Source organism: Propithecus coquereli, unplaced genomic scaffold (genome assembly GCF_000956105.1).
Source record: "Propithecus coquereli isolate 6110/MARCELLA unplaced genomic scaffold, Pcoq_1.0 Scaffold224, whole genome shotgun sequence".
Lineage (NCBI taxonomy): Eukaryota > Metazoa > Chordata > Mammalia > Primates > Indriidae > Propithecus > Propithecus coquereli.
This window is the reverse complement of record NW_012147634.1, coordinates 1,790,594-1,809,910: the sequence shown is the minus strand read 5'-3', so window position 1 is coordinate 1,809,910 and position 19,317 is coordinate 1,790,594. Positions and strand designations below refer to the sequence as shown.

Below are 19,317 nucleotides of genomic sequence, written 5' to 3'. Positions count from 1 at the left end.
TTGCAGGAGACAAAATAATTTTATTCACAGAATACATTTTCTTTAATTACTTTAATATAAAAGACAGCAATGTTCCACATTTCACATAATATTAAAAAAAGTTGTAAAACCTTCTAATAAGTTTTTAATGAAAATAAATTTAGTGAAGGGTAACAATGACCACAAAATTAAAACTACCAAATCATTACTGAGGCCTTTTGCATTAACGATATTTGGAGGGTAAGTGGAGAAAATATGAAACAGAATATGGACATTTTAAAACTACATTTTACCCAGCCTTTATCTTTTTGCTAAATCTTGTGTATATTAGAAGATATATTCTAGATGGTTATAAAGATATTCTGCTAAAGTTGTACTTCAAAGTTGTTAAAACAGCCATCCACTGATTATATGACATTGAAAATCCTTCCATCTGTTTACAAAAATAAAATAAGCAATGACCCAATCCCTGAGTCTTTCTAGGTAAAAGATTCGGCTATAACAGAGAACACTAGCAGAGAATTAGTGACGGTGACCAGAATAAGAAAATCAGTATGATCAAGAAAGACATAAAATTATTCAACACAGTTTGGTATGGTTAGATCAGTGCAACTCAGCAAGTCGACAACATTGTGAAGGAACTGGGCAACACGATCCAGAGCCCTGTTTTTAAATTCACGTCTAACAATCCTATTTCAATCAACCTGTAAAGTAAAAGCGCTAAATCCACATTAACATTATAACATACAACTTACAATAATACAAAAGCCAAATCATTATTGGCACTTTTTTTCTTTAAAGTGCACAATTTAAGAAAACTTCACAAGAGTGTGGACTTTTGAAAGTTATGATTAGTGTATACAGTATAGACAAAACAGGCACCTTCATTGTAATTTTTTTTCAATAAATAAAAGCACATTAACAAAAAAAGAAGGTAAGCAGCACCCGAAGCCTTTGACATTTGTAACTAAATGCTGGTACCCAAAGGGTCTAGCCAGTTAAGTTTCACTAAGAGGCGCAAAAAAGGAGCCGATTTTGACTTAACATTTTAATTCTAGTAGAGATAAGAGCTTGTGTGGGCTGAGAGTCCTAGTAGCAGACCAGTCCTTCCAATGTCCTATACTTTGGAAAGCAGACCTGACTCTGGAGCACTCGCCTTAATCAGATTCTGAATTTCCTTGAATTTTGGATGGTCTTTATCAGCCACCAGCTGTAGCAGAACAGCCTCACTCGTGGTCACTATGATCCCAGTTCGAGCAAGACGCTTCAAAAAAAGAATAAGGACAAAACAAGAAGTGAGCACAGGAATGAACACTATTTTAAAACAGCAACAGTGTGCTGGGACACAATAATCAGCATCCTCTACTAAAGCCCTGGTCCCCCGGCTGTGCCGTCAAATTCAGGGATGGGGATGATTTCAAAACTAGCCGCACCACAAGGTTAATATGATTATTCTCAGTACTACTAAAATAGATTAGAAACAAGTAAAAGGAAACAGGTAGCCAATGTTTGACCTGCATATGCCAGGAACAGGATTATCAAGGCTGATAACTGTACACATGAGAGATGAGGGAGACAGACAATCACTGAATATTTAGATAATTTCAATTGCTATTTCCCAACGCCACTTGCAGATTTGTGCTTCCTCTCTTACCCATTCACTCACTCAGATGAGGACTGCTATTGACTAACTCCTAAATTTATTAAACTATTTTATTTCTATTTCTACTACTGATATTTAAAAAAAAAAAAAGGTACCTCTGATCACATTCCCCCCTCTGTAGCTTAACGAGACATGAGATCATGATGCATATTAACAGTTAAGCTTGGCACTCCTGGCATTTAGTAGCTGTTTATTGAAGAATGGGGTGGACAGTAATACTTCTAAAGCTCCATTACACTGTGCTATGAATATAACTGTACCTGTCTACAATACTTCCTTAGTAATTTATTATCCAATTTTATATAACTAAAGTTTTTAATTGCATTAAAATTACTGTAAGAATTAAAACAATTCTTAATTTCTCCTTTCTGCCCCCAAACATCTGACCTACAGCATGTGAGTTCTTCCTGTAAGAATTCCCCTGTCTAGAAATGACAGTGGTAGAAGAGCCTCGTGTGAAGCTCAAGAACGTGCCACCGGATGACAATGGAGCCGCTGCCACTGCTGCCATCATAAACGCTTTAGAGTCATTAGACAAGAGTATATAATTTTTGGTTTTTTATTTTTTGAGATCCTCCAGTGTTCCATGTACGAGCTGGCCTGTGAACTGCTTTCTCTGCTGGATTGCGAAGTCTTCTCTTTCTCAGCAAGATTGCTAAGTCATCTCTTTAGCCAAAAGGTTCTCCAGGGCGGTAAGGTGGGACGCATGGGAAAGGGGAGGCCTTGTCAGAGGAGAGAGAAGAGCGAAGGGCCATGGGGAGAGCGAGGCAGAGACGGAGGTCGCTGGCAGCAGCAGTTGTCCGAAGGCCCTGGCTGGCCATCCCTTCTCCGTTATTCCTGAAGCAGGGAGTCCCACATTGGGATTACAGGTAGAAACAGTTTTAATTTTGTTAAACTATTTTCCAGTTTATTTAGACTGTTGGGTTCTCCAGTCACTAGGTACTAAGTCTCAGCAAAGATCTTTGGGTGGTTCACTGACAGGTCAAAGAATGTCCTTGCCACACTGCTCCAGTGGAACTAGTCACTAAAGAGAGAAATCTCAAGCAGGGGAAGAGGGAGAGAAAGGCAAGGGAAGGGAGGGAGGGAGGAGGGGGGAGAAGGGAATTCTACCGCAGAGATTAATTCTCTGGATGTATTTGTTATCAGAAACCCTGAGGGGAAAAACGGGCAAACTCTTATCACAAAAAGCATCCACTACAACCTTGGTCCCCAACCCCCAGTCCCCAACCCCTGGCTGGAGGCCTGTGAGGCGCCGGCCTCAGAGCTCAGCCCTGCCCCGCCTCTGTGGAAAAACTGTCTTCTGTGACCCGTCTGGCGGTGGGCTACGCACAGCGGGAAGTGAGCACGCGGGCCAGCCCCGCAGCTCCCCGCCTGGGCCCCGCCTCCCCACCCCGCCCCAGCCTTGCCCCTGGAAAACTGGTCCTCCAGGAAACCTGTCCCTGGTGCCAGAAAGGCTGGGGACGGCTGCTGCGCTCCAGAATCCTGAGAAAATAAGTGGTTAGAGCCCATTCCTAGGCAAGTCAGAGGAAAAAACCCAAGAAGCACTTGCACAGCCAGGACATGGCTGGGAAGCGGGAGCAAACCTGCCTTCAGGTGCTTGGGCAGCAGCAGAGCCGTCCTTTCCACGGCTGGCGACTCTTCCTTTCCAGCCCTGAGGACACAGCAGGGGCTATGAGCTCAACCTCCTTAACCTCAACAACCAGTACAGAAGAGCGTGCAGAACAGCTAACCACAGCTCTCTAGGAACGGGAAAACAACAGGAAGTTATGTAGGAAGGGAGAGGACAAGGCTATTAGTTCGGAAAATTACGGGGGCGAGTTATCCCTGAGTTTTTTTTTAGACTCGTGGAAATTCTAATTTCCTCCTCCTTGCTTTTTAGTCAACTGACTATCATACAAAACCTTTCAAAAATGTCCAAAGATCATGTGCTTGCTTCACACTGGAAGGCGGAGAACAAATGTAAGACCAGGTGCAGACGCACAAGAACGGCCATTCAAGCCCGCTCTCCCTGCCCAGCTGCTGCCTGGCCCTGCCCTCCCTCCTGCCCACTGCCGACTCAGTGGACTTGCAGTGATCCGGTGTGGATCCGAATCGCAGACGTTCAGTGTCCGGGAGCATGCTTTACTGTACACTCCGACCTCCAACAAAGGCCAGCCCTCGCTCATCTCTCTCTAGTTCCTCGGTGAGGCAGGAGGGAAAGCATCTGTTCCAAGATCCAAGGAGGAAATCTGGTGCCCGGGAAGAAGCCGGTCCACCACGCCCCGCCCTCCCTAGTGCTCCACTGAGCCAAGCCTGGTCCATTCTGCCCCAACAAGCCTCAGTGATGCTAGAGTCAGGTCACCAGGGCAGGGACAGGGTAGGATGTGTGTGACACAGAAATACATTTTAGTAAATGACACCTACACAATACTACTTAGAGTCACGATTGAGATGTAGCCATTACTGATCGGGTTTTAAAATCATCCAGCCAGGAACCTGTATCAGGGGAAGGCACGGCTTAGCAATCTGCAAAGGTTTTAGATCAGGCTCAGACCCTCCCACAGAGCCTGCCCTGCCCCAACCGGAAAGGTGGCTGAGCAGAAAGAACAGCAGCAGCTTTCCAGATATACCTGGCAGGTTTCTGCCCACCAGCCTGGCAATACTGGTCACAAGCCCACTGTCTCTCCTGGCCAAAAACGGGGCAATTAAAACTGCAGCTGTTTAATGCACATGGGTACATGTACACCAGGCTTTTGAAGTTCTTCCCTTACACTTGCAAACCGGTCCAGCTAGGCCAAAGGAAAAGAAAGTTTGCTCTGACCCACAAACCTGAAAATGCAAGTGCACAAAGGCATGAAAGCTTCAGAGAGGGGGAAATAAAAGACTAAACCCATTAAATTTCCAAGCAACACTAAAACTCCCCAGAAGCACAAGGACATCAAGTTCAAGAGAGGGTTTGATTCTATATTCTTCTGCATTTACTGTACAGTTATTAGTTGAAAGAAACAATGCCTTTCAGAGGACAGCTGCTCAGAAAACATTTATTGAATAAAGCCCATGCCTCAGATCCTGGCATAGTGAAGTTTCAACAATGTAAACTATAAATCTTATTAGTGTAATAATCTTAATAGGCCATAAGGGTAGAGTTGGCAATTAAACAGTTATGTTCTAAAGGTATAAAGTAGAAGGGGAGCTGACCACAATGCTATTTTAATTTACATAGTTATAGAAAAAAAAAACTTAACATTTGTCCCCCACATTTAGGGACAAATTAAATCACCTCCATATCAAATTATTTAATAAGATTAAGGGGAAAAGTCTGTGATCTGGCAGGTCCTCCCCATCACCACCTGATCTGATCCAGGATCATTCTTCCTCCCACCCTCACTCTCGAACCTCAGCCGATGCGGGCTACTCCGGGCCCTTCTAAATCCACCCCAGACCACAGGTTCTTTCCTTCTCTTCTCGGAACTCAGGACTAGTCTTTTTTGGGTCTTGGAAGTTATATTCTTATACATTTCTGGTAAGACTAACCTCACGAAGACAACAAATCATAACAATTAAAAAAAAAGCAGCAGCTGGCATTTCAGTATTTACTGTGTCAGCACCGTACTAACTGCCATCAATACATCGTCTCATTTCACTCTCACAAAAATCCCACGAGATAGCTGCTTTGACCACTTCCGTTTCACTGATGACAAATCTGAGGCATAGGGGTGACATAACGTGCTCAAGCGCACAGTCTTACAAAACACGAGACCCTGCATTCACACCCACATCACTCGATCCCCACCCGACTACGCGGACTCCTAATCCGTAAGATGACACACTGCGTGTCGGAGCAGGAGGTTCCCGTGGTAATTAGCTAAGTATGTTTCCAAGTTCGGTGGTAAGACAGAACTGCCAACAATCGAAATTCTCTGTACAAATACCATAATAGGACATGTCTAAGAAACTTACATGGATGTAGGGAGAAAAGCCCTTCAAATGTCTTTACAAGCAAGTCAGGTTTTGTTTTGTCTGTATGATTTTAGTTTTGTACTTCCAAGGTTCTGGACCTCGGCATCGTAATAAAGGTTCACCCACAGAAGAAAAGAGCTGCTTGCTGGGGCAGCGGGGACCTGGCGGCAGAAGTGTTTAAGTTCGGGTTACTAAGGAAACTTGAAAAGTGGAAGTTGATTAATTCATGACTGTAAGCATGGCTTAAAGATCTTTGCTGAGACTTAGTACCTAGTGACCGGAGAACCCAACAGTCTAAATAAACTGGAAAATAGTTTAACAAAACTAAAACTGTTTCTACCTATAATCCCAGTGTGGGACTCCCTGCTTCAGGAATAACGGAGAAGGGATGGCCAGCCAGGGCCTTCGGACAACTGCTGCTGCCAGCGACCTCTGTCTCTGCCTCGCTCTCCCCACGGCCCTTCGCTCTTCTCTCTCCTCTGACAAGGCCTCCCCTTTCCCATGCGTCCCACCTTACCACCCTGGAGAACCTTTTGGCTAAAGAGATGACTTAGCAATCTTGCCGAGAAAGAGAAGACTTCGCAATCCAGCAGAGAAAGCAGTTCACAGGCCAGCTCGTACATGGAACACTGGAGGATCTCAAAAAATAAAAAACCAAAAACCTGTATTTCTCATTCTCAATAAAAAATAAACAGTTAAAGAATCCTGCTATTAAATCCACATGTACATTACTCTAAAATCATTACAGAATTAGAATTAAGTACGAAAGAAGGAGAGAGAGAGGGAGAGATCCAACATGGAGTGAATGTTTCCCAAGATTACGTGGTAATTTGCTTTTTAACAGTCTTGGAATAGAAAATGCTTAAGACAGACTACTGTTAGGCAATAATGACAGAGAAGCATTGACTCCCTGACTGCGGGACACTGTGACACCCAGTGTCAGAGAGCTATGAAATACTGTATGTGAATGGTGTCCAGTCAGTAACACACTCCCTAGTTCCAAAATTTCAAGTCTGAAGAAACCTAATATAGTTGTCCCCAGTATCCATGAAGAACTGGTTCTAGAAACCCCCACCCCCACCCTACTGCCAAGATCCCAAAATCTGCTCAAGTCCCTGATATAGAATGGCACGGTGTTTGCCTATAACCTATGCACACCCTTCTGTATACTTTAAATGATCTCTAGATTACTTATAATACCTAATACAACGCAAATGCTATGCAAATATTTGTTATATCTTTTTTATGTTATTTTTATCAATTCTTTTTCCCTGAATATTTTTGATCCACTGTTGGTTGAATCCATGGATGTGGAACCCACGGACACAGAGGGCCCACTAGATGAGGCTGAACCAGGTTTAGGCCCGCTCTGCCCAGGTTTTTGGCTAGATCTTGGCTGAGTTAAACCCAGGTGAGCTGTTTTCAATTTGCAAACTTCTAACCGGTTCAGGTTAGGCTTCTTGGAATCTCTCTCTTAGTCTATGCATGAAAGCACAGTCGGGACAAAGATGTAAAGGAGCTTTGGGCAACTCTGAAGTCCAGATCTAGGGAGGAGACAGTATATAAAATAGGATATGGCAATGAGACCTCAAAGTTAGCCAGTATAAAATCAATGAGTCTGATAGCGTCAGACCAAGCTCAAATTTAGGAGGTAACCTTTCATTACTAATCCAGTACTCTCCTATTCACTCGGAAAGCTCGACGAATGACTTCCTTTCAAGCAGGACAATCACCTCGAGAGCAAACATCCTGTCCATCATGCTTCTCGAGGACGTGGCGTCAGCAACAATATGGACCTCGACTCCTCGGCCAACTAGCTCCAGGGCAGTCTGTTGGATGCACACATGAGTCTAGCAGGAAAGTAAAAAAGCACATGTAATGATACGGTAAACTAGAAGCATTTTCGCAAAGGTGCAACAACATGATAACGCAGAAAGAGCACCGCATATATAAGAACCTTGCTCTACATCTAGCTTTGCCTCCGATTAGCTAGGTAATCTTGACATAAAACAGCATCTCTGGCTTTGGATTACTCATTTGTAAAATCAAGCATTGAGTGACATCAAGGTCTGATACTAGGGACCTTAAACATGTTCTTGGAGTTCTGTGAGAATTTTTCAAACATTTTTCTCCGTGTCACCTGGATGACCTTCATAAAGCTGACTACCACCACTCAATTCTGGAGCCACTTGCATTTGGATTTACTTCTGCCTTCACGCCAAGTGCCCAACATGCAAAAGGAGCCTGCAGCACTGCAGACAGAGAGTAGTGGGAAAACCGAGTGATTGCAAGGCACCCAGTAGTGAAGATAGGCCAAGTTAAAAATAAATGATGACACGAGCAAACAATACCCAGTTCACATCACCAGCAAATGTTTATACACATCCCGTCTTTGTAGGTGTTAACTCGCAACAATTCATTAACAAAGAATATAGGTAAAAACACGCTTCAACAATAACTGAGTTATGTATACAACCAATGAAAGCACATTTCAATAATGCCATGTCAACCTTATCTTCACAAGACTAGAGCATTCTGGAGACTTACCAACTGACACCTCATTAAAATTAGCATTGGAGGAATGCCCAAAGACAATTTTGATTAAGCATAAGGTCTAATTATGATGAACAAGCAAAAAAAAAGGGCAAAGCCAGCAACAGCATTTGCTTTCACATATTTATACAGATAGGCTTCCTTCATACTGTCATTATTGCACTCAAATACAGAAATATTTAATGTACATCTAAATCTGAGCCAGTATAGTTCTACTATCAAAACCCACCACTATAAAATCTACTTTTAAAATATCATAACTATATTATTTTTATTTGTTTTTACAATTTTGTTCATAATTTTTAAAATTTTAGTTTTATAGTTGTTTAAAAGCTAGGAATAAATTAGTTGAAATCAGCATCAGGAAATCCATGAGTATTTTTTTCTTATAAAAGGATATGTATATGATTCAAATTTGAAGGACAATGAACTGCATGACCTCTAAGGTTTTACTAGCACAAAAATATGACCTAAGTGAAATCCTATAATATAGAAATAAAAATAATGCCTTGATAAAAATATGTTCCGAAGGCAGTGGTTAAAAGTATAAGCCCAAGAATCAGTCGGCCTAGATTCAAATCCAGCTCTATCCCTTACTAGCTGTCCAACCCTAGGCAAATCACATAACATCTCTGTATTTCAGTTTCCTCATTTGTGATAGGAAGGCGCTTAATGAGTTAACAGCCACAAAGTGCATAGGTCAGTGCCATGGAAATACCGAGCACTTAATACATGGTGGCTGTTTCCATCACTATCATCACCTACATGGCATTCTACATCCCAAACTGCATTCTGGAAATATCCAGTTTTCTATAAATGATATTGTGCTCAAAACATAATACCAGGTACTTACTTCTACTCCAAATAATACAACACTTCTGACTCCAGGAATTTCTGCTAATGCTGCTTCTACTTCTGGTAACACCATGGAAAACTTGGTCTTTGGCAGTACCAGTTTTACACCTGTTAAATCAATTTCTTGAACAGTGCTTCCCAGACCTTTAGGGTATTGTTCTGTTACAATAACTGGAATTCCTAAAATCCGGGCCCCTTGCAACTGAAACAATAACCAGACACAAAAAGAATGAGCAATGTACATATGTGTGTATATATGACGGTATATCATGCTAGAGCAAACTGGAAAAAATAAACAAGCATACCAATCTTTGTCCAACACTAATAATATCCCCAAAATACTTGATGGCTGGTCTGAACCTTTCCTGCATATCACAGCAGAAAAACACAGTGCTTGAAGGTGTAAGATTTCCCAGGGTAGTGAGCTGAAGAAAAAAGAAAAAAGAATGATTTAGCACTTGTTATACAATGACATTTATTTTCAGTGGAGGTCACTAAGGAAGAAAAATCTTCCTACTGTTTGATCCAGTAAGTCAATTTCTACAACTATTACCCAAAATAAAGTATCTGAATTGCAGGAAAAAAATTATGATCTCTGAAAAGATGATCTCTGAATTGCTTTCGATAATGAAGATCAGAAATAAACCAAGGGCCAAAAACACAGAAATGATTTAACAAATTTTAACATATTCACATAACAAAACATTTTTTAGCCAATTAAAAAAACACGTATGTATATATGTTCTCAAAGAATTTGTAACATCCAAGAAAAAATGTTTAGAATATAATGCAGATACAGTATTTGAAAATATTAACAGTGGTTATATAATTGGGGCTTTGGGAATTTTTTTCTTCATACCTTTCTTATATTTTCCAAATGTTATTTAAACACATTTCCTGAACGTTATTTAAAAACATGTTTCCTTTATAATCATAAAAAAAGTCACAATAGTAAAAAACTTAAATTTGGTGACAGTACTGCTTATGAGTGCTAAAAGCAGAATTTAAAATAATCTATGGCAGAAGACTAGGGAACATAAAAACTAAACAACAACAACAACAAAAAACCAGACAGAAACAAATCCAGAATTACTGGTATCATCAAGACAGAAATATTAAGATGCTATTCTCAAGAATAACTTTTAGAGTTCAAAAAAATGCAAAGAAATAACATGCAGGCACTTCATCACGGTTAAATGAAGTGCATCTCCCCTGTAATTATCCTGTTTGGCTCCCCTTAAACCCACCCACTGATAACAATTATTAATAACAGTCTGGAGGAGTCTGCGTCCCAATGACAAGGTGGTGCCTTCGCCACCAGCACAGCCGGACACCCTGCCTTAGTATGTCTGCACGTGGCAGACTCTCAGGAAACAATTACTATATAAAAACGAATCATTAAAAAAACCTTTTATCCTTAATGATATAACTGCTCTAATCGGCTTGTACTTTATTTGATCTAGGTCCTGGTCTGAGAGACTCTGGCACTTTAATCTCCCTCTGGTACTGACTCTCTAGATATGTACTGATAAACCATATACAGTATAACACCAAATTCATGTTAGAAGGTGAGAGCCACCTATAATTCTAATGCTATGTATAGGGTTTTCCTACATTTCCAATAAAGTGTGGTTAAAATAAAGATTCAAGCATTAGATATCCTAGCTTTGGTCATTTCCTTACTTAATTTTTTAATGCAAGTATTATGCCTCCATTTTGGTCATTTTCAGAATCAGTGAGGATGGTATGTATATATAAGGAAGGCAAATTTTTGTGAATTTAGGATGCCATTTTAAAAACCAGTCACTATTTATTTCTGACTACGTATTTTAAATTCTCAGTAAACATTAAATGGTTCAAAACACTCAAATCTACATATTTTCTTTTTATAAATGTGAATCACGGGTTCTTAGTCATTCACAATGTGTTTCGGGCATACTATATAAAGCAGTTTGTCTTCAACTGGCCTATCTGAAATAACAGTAATGCAACTCAGCCAACCTCACCATTCTACAACAGGTGGGACACGCAGCGAGGGTGCAAAATGCAACCCGGGGCAGTTACGGAAGTGTGGTGGTGGCCGTTAACTAACACGTTTAGGGCTTACCCTTGCTGAGGATTCCAGCTCTCAGATCCTATCTCAGACTATATTGACTAACTGTATACATTCCTAAAAACTTTGGTTGTCTGGATTCTAAATTCACAAAAGGTTATAAACAGCAAATCAGAAAAGTAATTGCTGGGGGCAGGCAAACTGACAGCAGCAAGAAACAGAAAAGATTCAAAATACAGTAAAAACAGATCAAAAACGCAAATCGTTCTATAGTCTAAGCCTCTGGTAAAGAAGTAACAAGCTGTTATAAGTTAGGAAAACATCATTCTAACATGTTAATTTTAAAAATGTTAAATTATATAGTATTTCAGAAGGACTACAATATAAACCGGTCAAAATATTTTAAGTAAGCCCATTTAAAGGAGTAAAGTTTTACCTACCCAGAAATCCTAAACATACAGACTTGCAGGCTCTGGGAGTTCTCATTACTTGGTGCTTCCCTGCACCTCATTTTAGCTGTGAGGTCTCCTATTCCGAACAAGAGACCACATCAGATGTATGTCGTATTAGACACAAACCCAGGAGGTCACAAAATGCAGCCCTGAAATCCTCACCACTATGCAAAACCTTTCTAGTACAAGAATTCATCATCCATAAACTTTCAGTAAACTAAGAAGAAACCACAGAGACTACAGAGGCAAGGCACATTTATATGCAAAGACTGGTTATAACTTAGTGAATCGAAAATGCTCTACCTTTTACACTCTCCACATGCCCCTGATGTGCTGTGGGAAGTATCTCTGTTTCACTCTCCATATTCCTTTGAATGTGGCTGCACCTAGTAGTTTGCTTCTTGAGAGTATAGAGGGGAACAGTAACTTAGCGTGGAGAAATCTGGCAGACGTGTCTCAGTCTGGTGATCAAAATTAATATAATTACCAATGTCGTGTCGATAATATGCACCCTTGATTTGATGTGATGAGAATGACCTTCAGGATCTTCCTCTCAAAATCCCACAACCCCAGTCTAACCACGAGAAATATATCACACAAACCAAAACTGAGGGACATTCTACCAAAATATCTGACATACACCTCAAAACTGTCAAGGTCACTAAAAACAATTAAAGTCTCAGAAACTGTCACAGCCCAGAGGAGCCAAAGGAGACATGACAACTAAATGTAATTGGTATCCTGGGCTGGTTCCTGGAATAGAAAAAGGACACTAGGGAAAAGCCAGTGATATCTGAATAAAGTGTGAAGTTTAGTTAACAGTAAGGTAACAATGTTGGTTCCTTGGTTGTGACAAATGTACCACAGTAATGTAAGATGTTAACAACATGGGAATTTGGGTACAGAAATACAGGAATTCTCTGTACTACCTTTGCAATTTTGTTGTAAATCTAAAATTGTCTAAAATAAAAAGGTTAATTTAAAAAAATGGTCTCTCTATGCTATGGTAGTTGGCAAAAAGATGCTACTTTAGAAATAATCTTCATCCCTTACAAGCCAGAAAGGAGGTTTTGAGGCTACCAAAAGCAAACTGAAAAATTCTAACCATGTCTGACCCAATCCCCCACCCCAAATCCACATGAATTCCAACAGGCTGTTAAAATGATATAACTCTATAACTCAGACACTTCTTACTTTGACTCATAAATTTCTCTTAAACCAAAATCTTTTAGACAACTAAAAATATGGCCAGTAGTCAAATATTTGTATGTCACAACTGCAAGACAGCCAATCCTGCCACAGCAAATTAAAAATGGACATGACCAAATTTCACCAGCAGTATTAATAAAAAGTGTGGCAATTGCAGATTACTGCATATTCTAGAAGCATGAAGAAATCACATAGAAATATATGTGTGTGTATCTGCACACTTTCATATATCTATGTACCTACACATTCCTATACATGCACATGATAAATATACAAATATATATATTTAAATATAAAAAGCTGATCACAGCCAATGACTTGCTCAAACAAAAGTTTAAGAGATTCGAGTATAAATGTTTTGTCTACTCTCTTAAGAACTGTCACAGCTGGGATTTGACCTTCGATTTCATATTCAAAAGACTTTCTCTCACCCGCCCCATTATTACTGTCATCATGCCAGCACCTACCCTTCTTCACCACACGTGCTCTGACCAATGCCCAGCAATGACCGCTACATCTGCAAAGGGCTCTGTCAGTCCCCCTGGTTACTAAAGACAGGCACGTACACGGTAGCTGGCCCGGTTTCGTGATAAACTGTACACCAGCTCTATTCTCTCCATAAAAGTAATGCATGGGGAGTGACGTGTTGAATTGTGTCCTCCCAAATTCATATAATGAAGTCCTATCCCCTAGAACCTCAGAAAGTGACCTTATTTGGACAAAGGGTCAGTGCAGATATAATTAGTTAAGATAAGGCCATACTGAAGTAGGGCGGGTACCTAAACCACTGTGACTGGTGTCCTTATAAAAAGGGGACATACAGACAGGGGCAAACATGCACACAGGAGAATGCCTTGTGAACACCAAGGTGGAGATTGGGGTGACCAAAGATTGCCAGGCAACCACCAGAAGCTAGGAGAGAGGCACGGGACAGATGCTCCTTGCTGACATCTTGATCTTGGACTTCTTGCCTTCAGAACTGTGAGAAAAATTTCTGTTGGTTAAGCCCCTCAGTCTGCAGCACTTTGTTACAGCAGCTCCTAGCAAACTACTACGGTGAGTAATCTGTATATCTTTAGGAATGATTAAAGCACAGAACTGTAAAGGTGATGTTTAAAAAAGTTTGGTAGTCTGTTAGAGTCACAAAATAGCAATGATCCGCTTGGGAGGGAGTCCAAAAGGGGGTCTGGGATATCATTATTTCACTCCGAAGTGTTTCCAAGGAAATCAGATTACCACAGCTAGAGTAAGGCCTTGCTCTGATGTCAAGTCACTTAAAGCAGAAGTCTGTGATTTGCCTTCCTCAGGTTACAAGGATTCCCTAAACAGCACAAGCCGGTAGGCATTAGAATCTGAGTCCAAATCTCAATTTCACTAATTTCAATTACGGGATCTAGGGTAAATCATTAACATTTCCAAACGCAGTTTTCTTATCTGAAACACAGCAAGAAAAATAGTATCTACCTCATGGGGCTATCTCAAGGCTTAAATGAGCTTCATGTAATCAATCAACAAATGTCTTAGGCTATTGTGACATTCCTAATCTATGAAACACTACACTCTAAAACTCAGCATATGTTAAAAAAAAAAAAAACTTAACTCTAATGAGGTTAAATATTTACTATTATGATCCCTGCAGAAACCTATAAATATATGTAGAGAAATACTGCAGAACTTGTTATGATAACATAGTCTGTAGAATTAGGAAAGTAATTCATAAAGTGGATTTCCAGAGGTCACCAGACTTACCACGTTACCAAGACATAATTTGTTCCTGGAGAAACACATTTGGGGCTTTTTAATTTAAGCTGCAAGGGGATATTTATTTTGCTCTTATTTTTACAACATATTCACCTACTGCAAACATTGATGTCACTGGCATAAGGTGACAACTGTGGCTTATCAATTAAAGTACGAGCTTTCTCACTCCTGAAGGCAGGCCAGCTGTCTCCCCCCACCCGAGACCAAGGATGGAAGGATTGCTTAGACTGTGCCTCTGCCTGGGGTGAAGGTGAAGCTGGGCAGAGGCAGGAACATAAGGACATCTGAATCTACGTTAGGATTGGCTAAGTAAATGAAAGAAAAACAATTCAGATGCAGATCATGGCTCCTACTCTGAAACACAGTTTATTTATAGGTATCCTCTAATGTATTCACAAGGAGCAAAAGGTACGCAATGCTTTGGGTATTATTCCAGAATGTTACATATTTTTTTTAAGTGACACCCTCCCCCTCCCTTCCCCCATCAAACCAATGGGGTGGAGACAATACCCACAACCTCAGGACCAGCAGTCTTTTCTCAGTGCCCCTGACAGCACACCCACGCCCAGGACGTACCATGCCTGTTTCTCAGACCTCTGAGCATTAGCTCGCCTACCTGGCCTTCTTGCCACACTCCTGCAGCAAAGGTCCTGAAATCAAAAACCACCACCTTCAAACGAGCAAGACAAAGGCGGGCCAGATTCCTTTCCCCCTGCCTTCCCTCCCCTCCCACCATGAACTCTTCAGCTTCTTCTAGCTATAAAATTCCCACGCCCCTGTTTAAAATATTAATAATAATAATAGTAATAAAGTTCCAAGAAAATGAAAGCTGCAGCAGAATCCCCTCCCAATTACCCATCTCAGGAAAAGGTCCAAATAACCTTCCCAGGGAAGCCCTTACCCTCTGGCCACACAAAGCTGCCAAAGCCCTTGCCCCCGTCAGAAGGAACACCCCCTCACTGGCCTCCCTCACTCTCACACGTCCGTCTCCTCCTCTCTTCCGCGTGGGTCCCGTCTTCCCGGGTCACAGGCTGGAAAATGCACTGGTAGTGGTATGATGTCAGATTTACATGAGTTTCCACAGTTAAATGTTTCCATTAATTTAAACTTAGAAAATACCTTCCGAAAAATTAAAACTTGTAAGTCATAAAAATGACCTGAATTCCCACTATACAATCCTCTCATTTACATTATTTCCCCTGTGTCTCAAAATGCATCAGACTTCAAGCATTTGACAAAGTTGCTGACACATACCCCATGCATGAAACATGAGCTATGCCTTCAGCTACCTGAGCTGTCAGCAGACAGCCAGACACTTTGACAGAATATTTAAGAAAAGAAGACGCTAAAAAGTTACCATAGCCTAACACTGGGAACGAGTGTCTTAAAGATCAGTTCCCTTAGAACCGCTAACTCACCACAGATGCAGTGGGGCATTAAGCAGCCACTGTGTTTCACATGGTCACCAGCCATTAACAGAATAAGCATGAAGGCAAACTCAGGCCCCTATGCAAATTAAGAATACATTCCAAAATAATACTATGTGAGACTGGGGCACTGAGGCTCCAGAGCCGAAGTCTGAGGAAATAATAAAGCAAGCTATTTACGCAATGGACTACACGTGGCCAAACTTGTGCTCCCTGACCCAGCTCAGAGAAGGGGCCTACCATTTCCCATAGTGCGACTAACAGGAGGGCCTCCATGTCTTCCTAAGTGGCAGGCATTTATTCCAAAGAACCATGAGCAGCATCAACACCAATGAACGAATAAAAGCTCAAGTTTGTGGCTTGTTTTCCAGACTGCTCAATATACTCATTGAACATGAAAATAGGAATTCTCTGGTTGGCTGTGAAGATCTACACACGCTTTGTCATGTAACCTGGGGCAAATTCCTAACCTCTCTACCTCTGTATGTTCTGCTCTTCCTAGAAGTGAAAGAGTTGGCTTATAAGGTAAGGAACAAGAATGGACTCCAAGTTTGCATTCCCTGTGCCAGGCACTGACAGCTGCCACTCACCCATCTGTGGAACGGACTCTATGGTCTCTTCTAACCAAAACACGTCCATGTCTCTAGGATTACACAGTTGGGTTCCAAAAAATATAGTCTGGTAGTCATGAAAAGCAATATATTTCCATTCTCTTCTTAGAGAACATACACAAGTGTGTATGTGTGTATATACCTCCTTATATAGCTATAAATAGGTATCAGAAAGTATATAGTATCTATATATATCCCTTTACATTATCTACTTCAAAGCTAGGAGAGGCATCTGGCTGGAAAAGTCAAAGTATTATAATTAGTAAAATGAGATAATATAAAAGAAAAATATTTTTAATTATTTAAAAATATAAAGTATATAAAGAGTAAAATATACAACTGATTTTTAAGAATTCTTGTACTATTCGGTGAAAAAATAACATTTTTAAAAGATGGAACAAAGTATTGCTATTATAATTCTTATTTTAAACATCACCACAAAAAATTAACTATACATAATCTCCTATACCAAGCAAAATACTTCAAAAGCCACAAGTAGCCAGGATTATATAATTTCTTTTGAGAATGTACAAGACATTTCAGGCATATACATTTACATTAATTTCTAGAATGTTTAATTAAAAAGAGTTGTCAGACCAAGATCTTGAAATTTTTGAAATATAAATATCCTACCTTGGTGGGGGGAGGACCTTGCGGAGGACGCTGGGGCCCTAGTTTGGCACGTCATTGCCTTAAGTAAGAGCCCTGCCACCCTCCCAGCCACGACAGGAAATGCTTCACAGAGAAGTCTGTATCCTCAGTACAGCTCCAGACCTTTTCAGCTAATATTTGGACTCTTGCCTTTATAAATGTATTTATCAAAGGTGTATCCAACATCTTAGGTATTTTGGCAGCAGTAATCTAAACAGACTGACAAGGAGGGCTGCACAGAGGTGTCAGACATGAAAACACCAGAAGGCATAAAAGTGGGGAATCTTAAGCACCAGGGCAGCAGGTCGAATCCTGGGGTATCTGATGACTATCTACCCACTTCCTGGCCCTCCAGGGGTGGATAGTGTAATCTCACAGACTTTGTCCTCTGAACACAGGAACTTTATCCAGGTTAAAGTACCTGCTTTGGATGCTTCTGGCATAGGTGTTGGGGTAATGGGAAAATTCACCAATTTATCTGCCAACTACAGCTGAAAAAAAACTTGGGAATAATCCTCAGAAAATGACACTGTTAATGGGTACAAAAATACAGTCAGAATGTAGGAATAACATTTACTGTTCAGGAGCACAACAGGTCAATTTACTTCACAATAATTTACTGTATATTTCAAAATAACTAAAGGAGTGGATGTGGAATGTTCCCAACACAAGGAAATGATAAATGTTTGAGGTGACAGATATCCCAATTAACCTGATTTGGTCATTATACATTGTATGCTTGCATCAAAATATCATATGGACCCTATAAATATGTACAACTATTATGTATCCATAAATTTTTTTAAAAAAAAGAAAGAAAATAACACTTGAGTATTGAAATCCCCTTTAACCCCAAATGCCACATTTCAGTTTGATCTCCAAAAGAGAAATGGCTTATCGGTTTCTCAGCTAAAGAAAAAATACTGACATTGTAGTTCCCAAATTATACCTTATGTTCTTTCCTTTGAAAAATGCAAATTCTCCAGCGAATCCTCTGATCATTAAGAGGACAGAAGATCGTTCTGTCCAGTATTAGAGCACGGCTTTTAAAAACCAAACAAATAAATAAAATGCTATTAAGTAATCCTCGGGTATAGTAACTTTCAGCCAGCAGGACCAGGAACTGAGTTCTAGCTTAAGTTGGGTATTTAAGAGGCTACTGCCATCCTGGAGTCGAAAGTCTTTTTCAGTGTAAGGGATACAAATGTATGACTGGGAGGAGGCTAAGCAAATGGTGATTGCACTTAAGGTGGGGTGCCGCCTAAACTCAAGGACCTGAGAGCCTGGGAAGAGGAGGGGAAAGGATTTGACTCCTACAAGTTTGCGTTTCCGCAAGTGGCTAACACAACTCCGGGAAACAAACCTAAGACCAATACCCTCACAATCTCTTTTTCCCCGTTCTGCTTCCCTATAACCCCAGACAAAAGCACAGTAGCTACAGCGCAGCTCTTCGGTCGCGCAGGAGGCTGGGAGCTGCTCCCGGCACACAGCGGACGCGGCAGGCTGAGGGCCACACGCGTGGGGGCGTTCGCGGACGCCGAGACCCGCCGCGGGGCCCCCGCCCCGCCGGGCACAGCTGGTGACCGTCACCTTTGGACAGCACGTTCCCCGAGGCCAGGGACAGCGGGGCGGCCCTTCCGACTCAGCCAGGCGCGCAGGGCCCAGCGCGCGGGCGGCTCCGGGCACCTGAGGAGCGCAGCAGGGACGGGGTCGGCGCGGGACCGCTCGGGGACAGGGAGGAGCGGCGGGGCGCGCCGTCTCCGCAGGACCCACCTGGATCTGCAGCGGCACGAGGCGCACCTTGCAGCGCTCGCTCACCGCGAAGCCCTTAGGCAAGTCCACGTACTGGCCCCACTCCTCCGCGAAGAGCTGCACCACGAATTTGCGGTGCATGTCGATCTGGTCGCCGTACAGGCTGAGGAACTTCTGGATGAGCAGCTCGTAGCCCGCACCGTGCGGCACCGACGAGGGCCGCGCGAAGACGGAGAAGCAGAAGAGCACCGGCACCGCGCCCGACGGCGCCCCCGCGCCCACGCCGCCGCCGCCGGGCAGCGCCAGGACCGCCGGCTCCGCCGCCGCCATGTTCCCGGCGTCTGCGAGCGCGGCGGCAGCGAGGCGCAGACACAGCCGCCGCGGCCCCGCCCCCCGGCGCCGGCCCGCGCGG

The 19,317-nt window shown here is 41.9% G+C and overlaps 1 protein-coding gene across 1 annotated transcript; it reads right to left on the bottom strand.

The window, feature by feature from the left end:
• Positions 1-862: 862 nt before the first annotated feature.
• Positions 863-19,289, bottom strand: ISOC1 (isochorismatase domain containing 1). The gene is made up of 5 exons (XM_012645081.1): positions 18,927-19,289; positions 9,295-9,414; positions 8,988-9,191; positions 7,315-7,431; positions 863-1,243 (listed from the first exon to the last, which is right to left on the bottom strand). The coding sequence occupies exons 1-5, from the start codon at positions 19,233-19,235 to the stop codon at positions 1,097-1,099; spliced, it is 897 nt and encodes a 298-aa protein (XP_012500535.1). The 5' UTR covers positions 19,236-19,289; the 3' UTR covers positions 863-1,096.
• Positions 19,290-19,317: the final 28 nt, after the last annotated feature.

Bases quoted from the DNA above. Each gene is read 5' to 3' on its own strand.
- ISOC1 (XM_012645081.1), bottom strand. From the start codon at position 19,235: ATGGCGGCGGCGGAGCCGGCGGTCCTGGCGCTGCCCGGCGGCGGCGGC. The intron at 9,415-18,926 runs GTGGGTCCTGCG...TTTTTTCTTCAG, and splicing joins TCGTGCCGCTGCAGATCCAG to CTCACTACCCTGGGAAATCT. The intron at 7,432-8,987 runs GTAAGTACCTGG...CTTTCCTGCTAG, and splicing joins TTGTATTATTTGGAGTAGAA to ACTCATGTGTGCATCCAACA.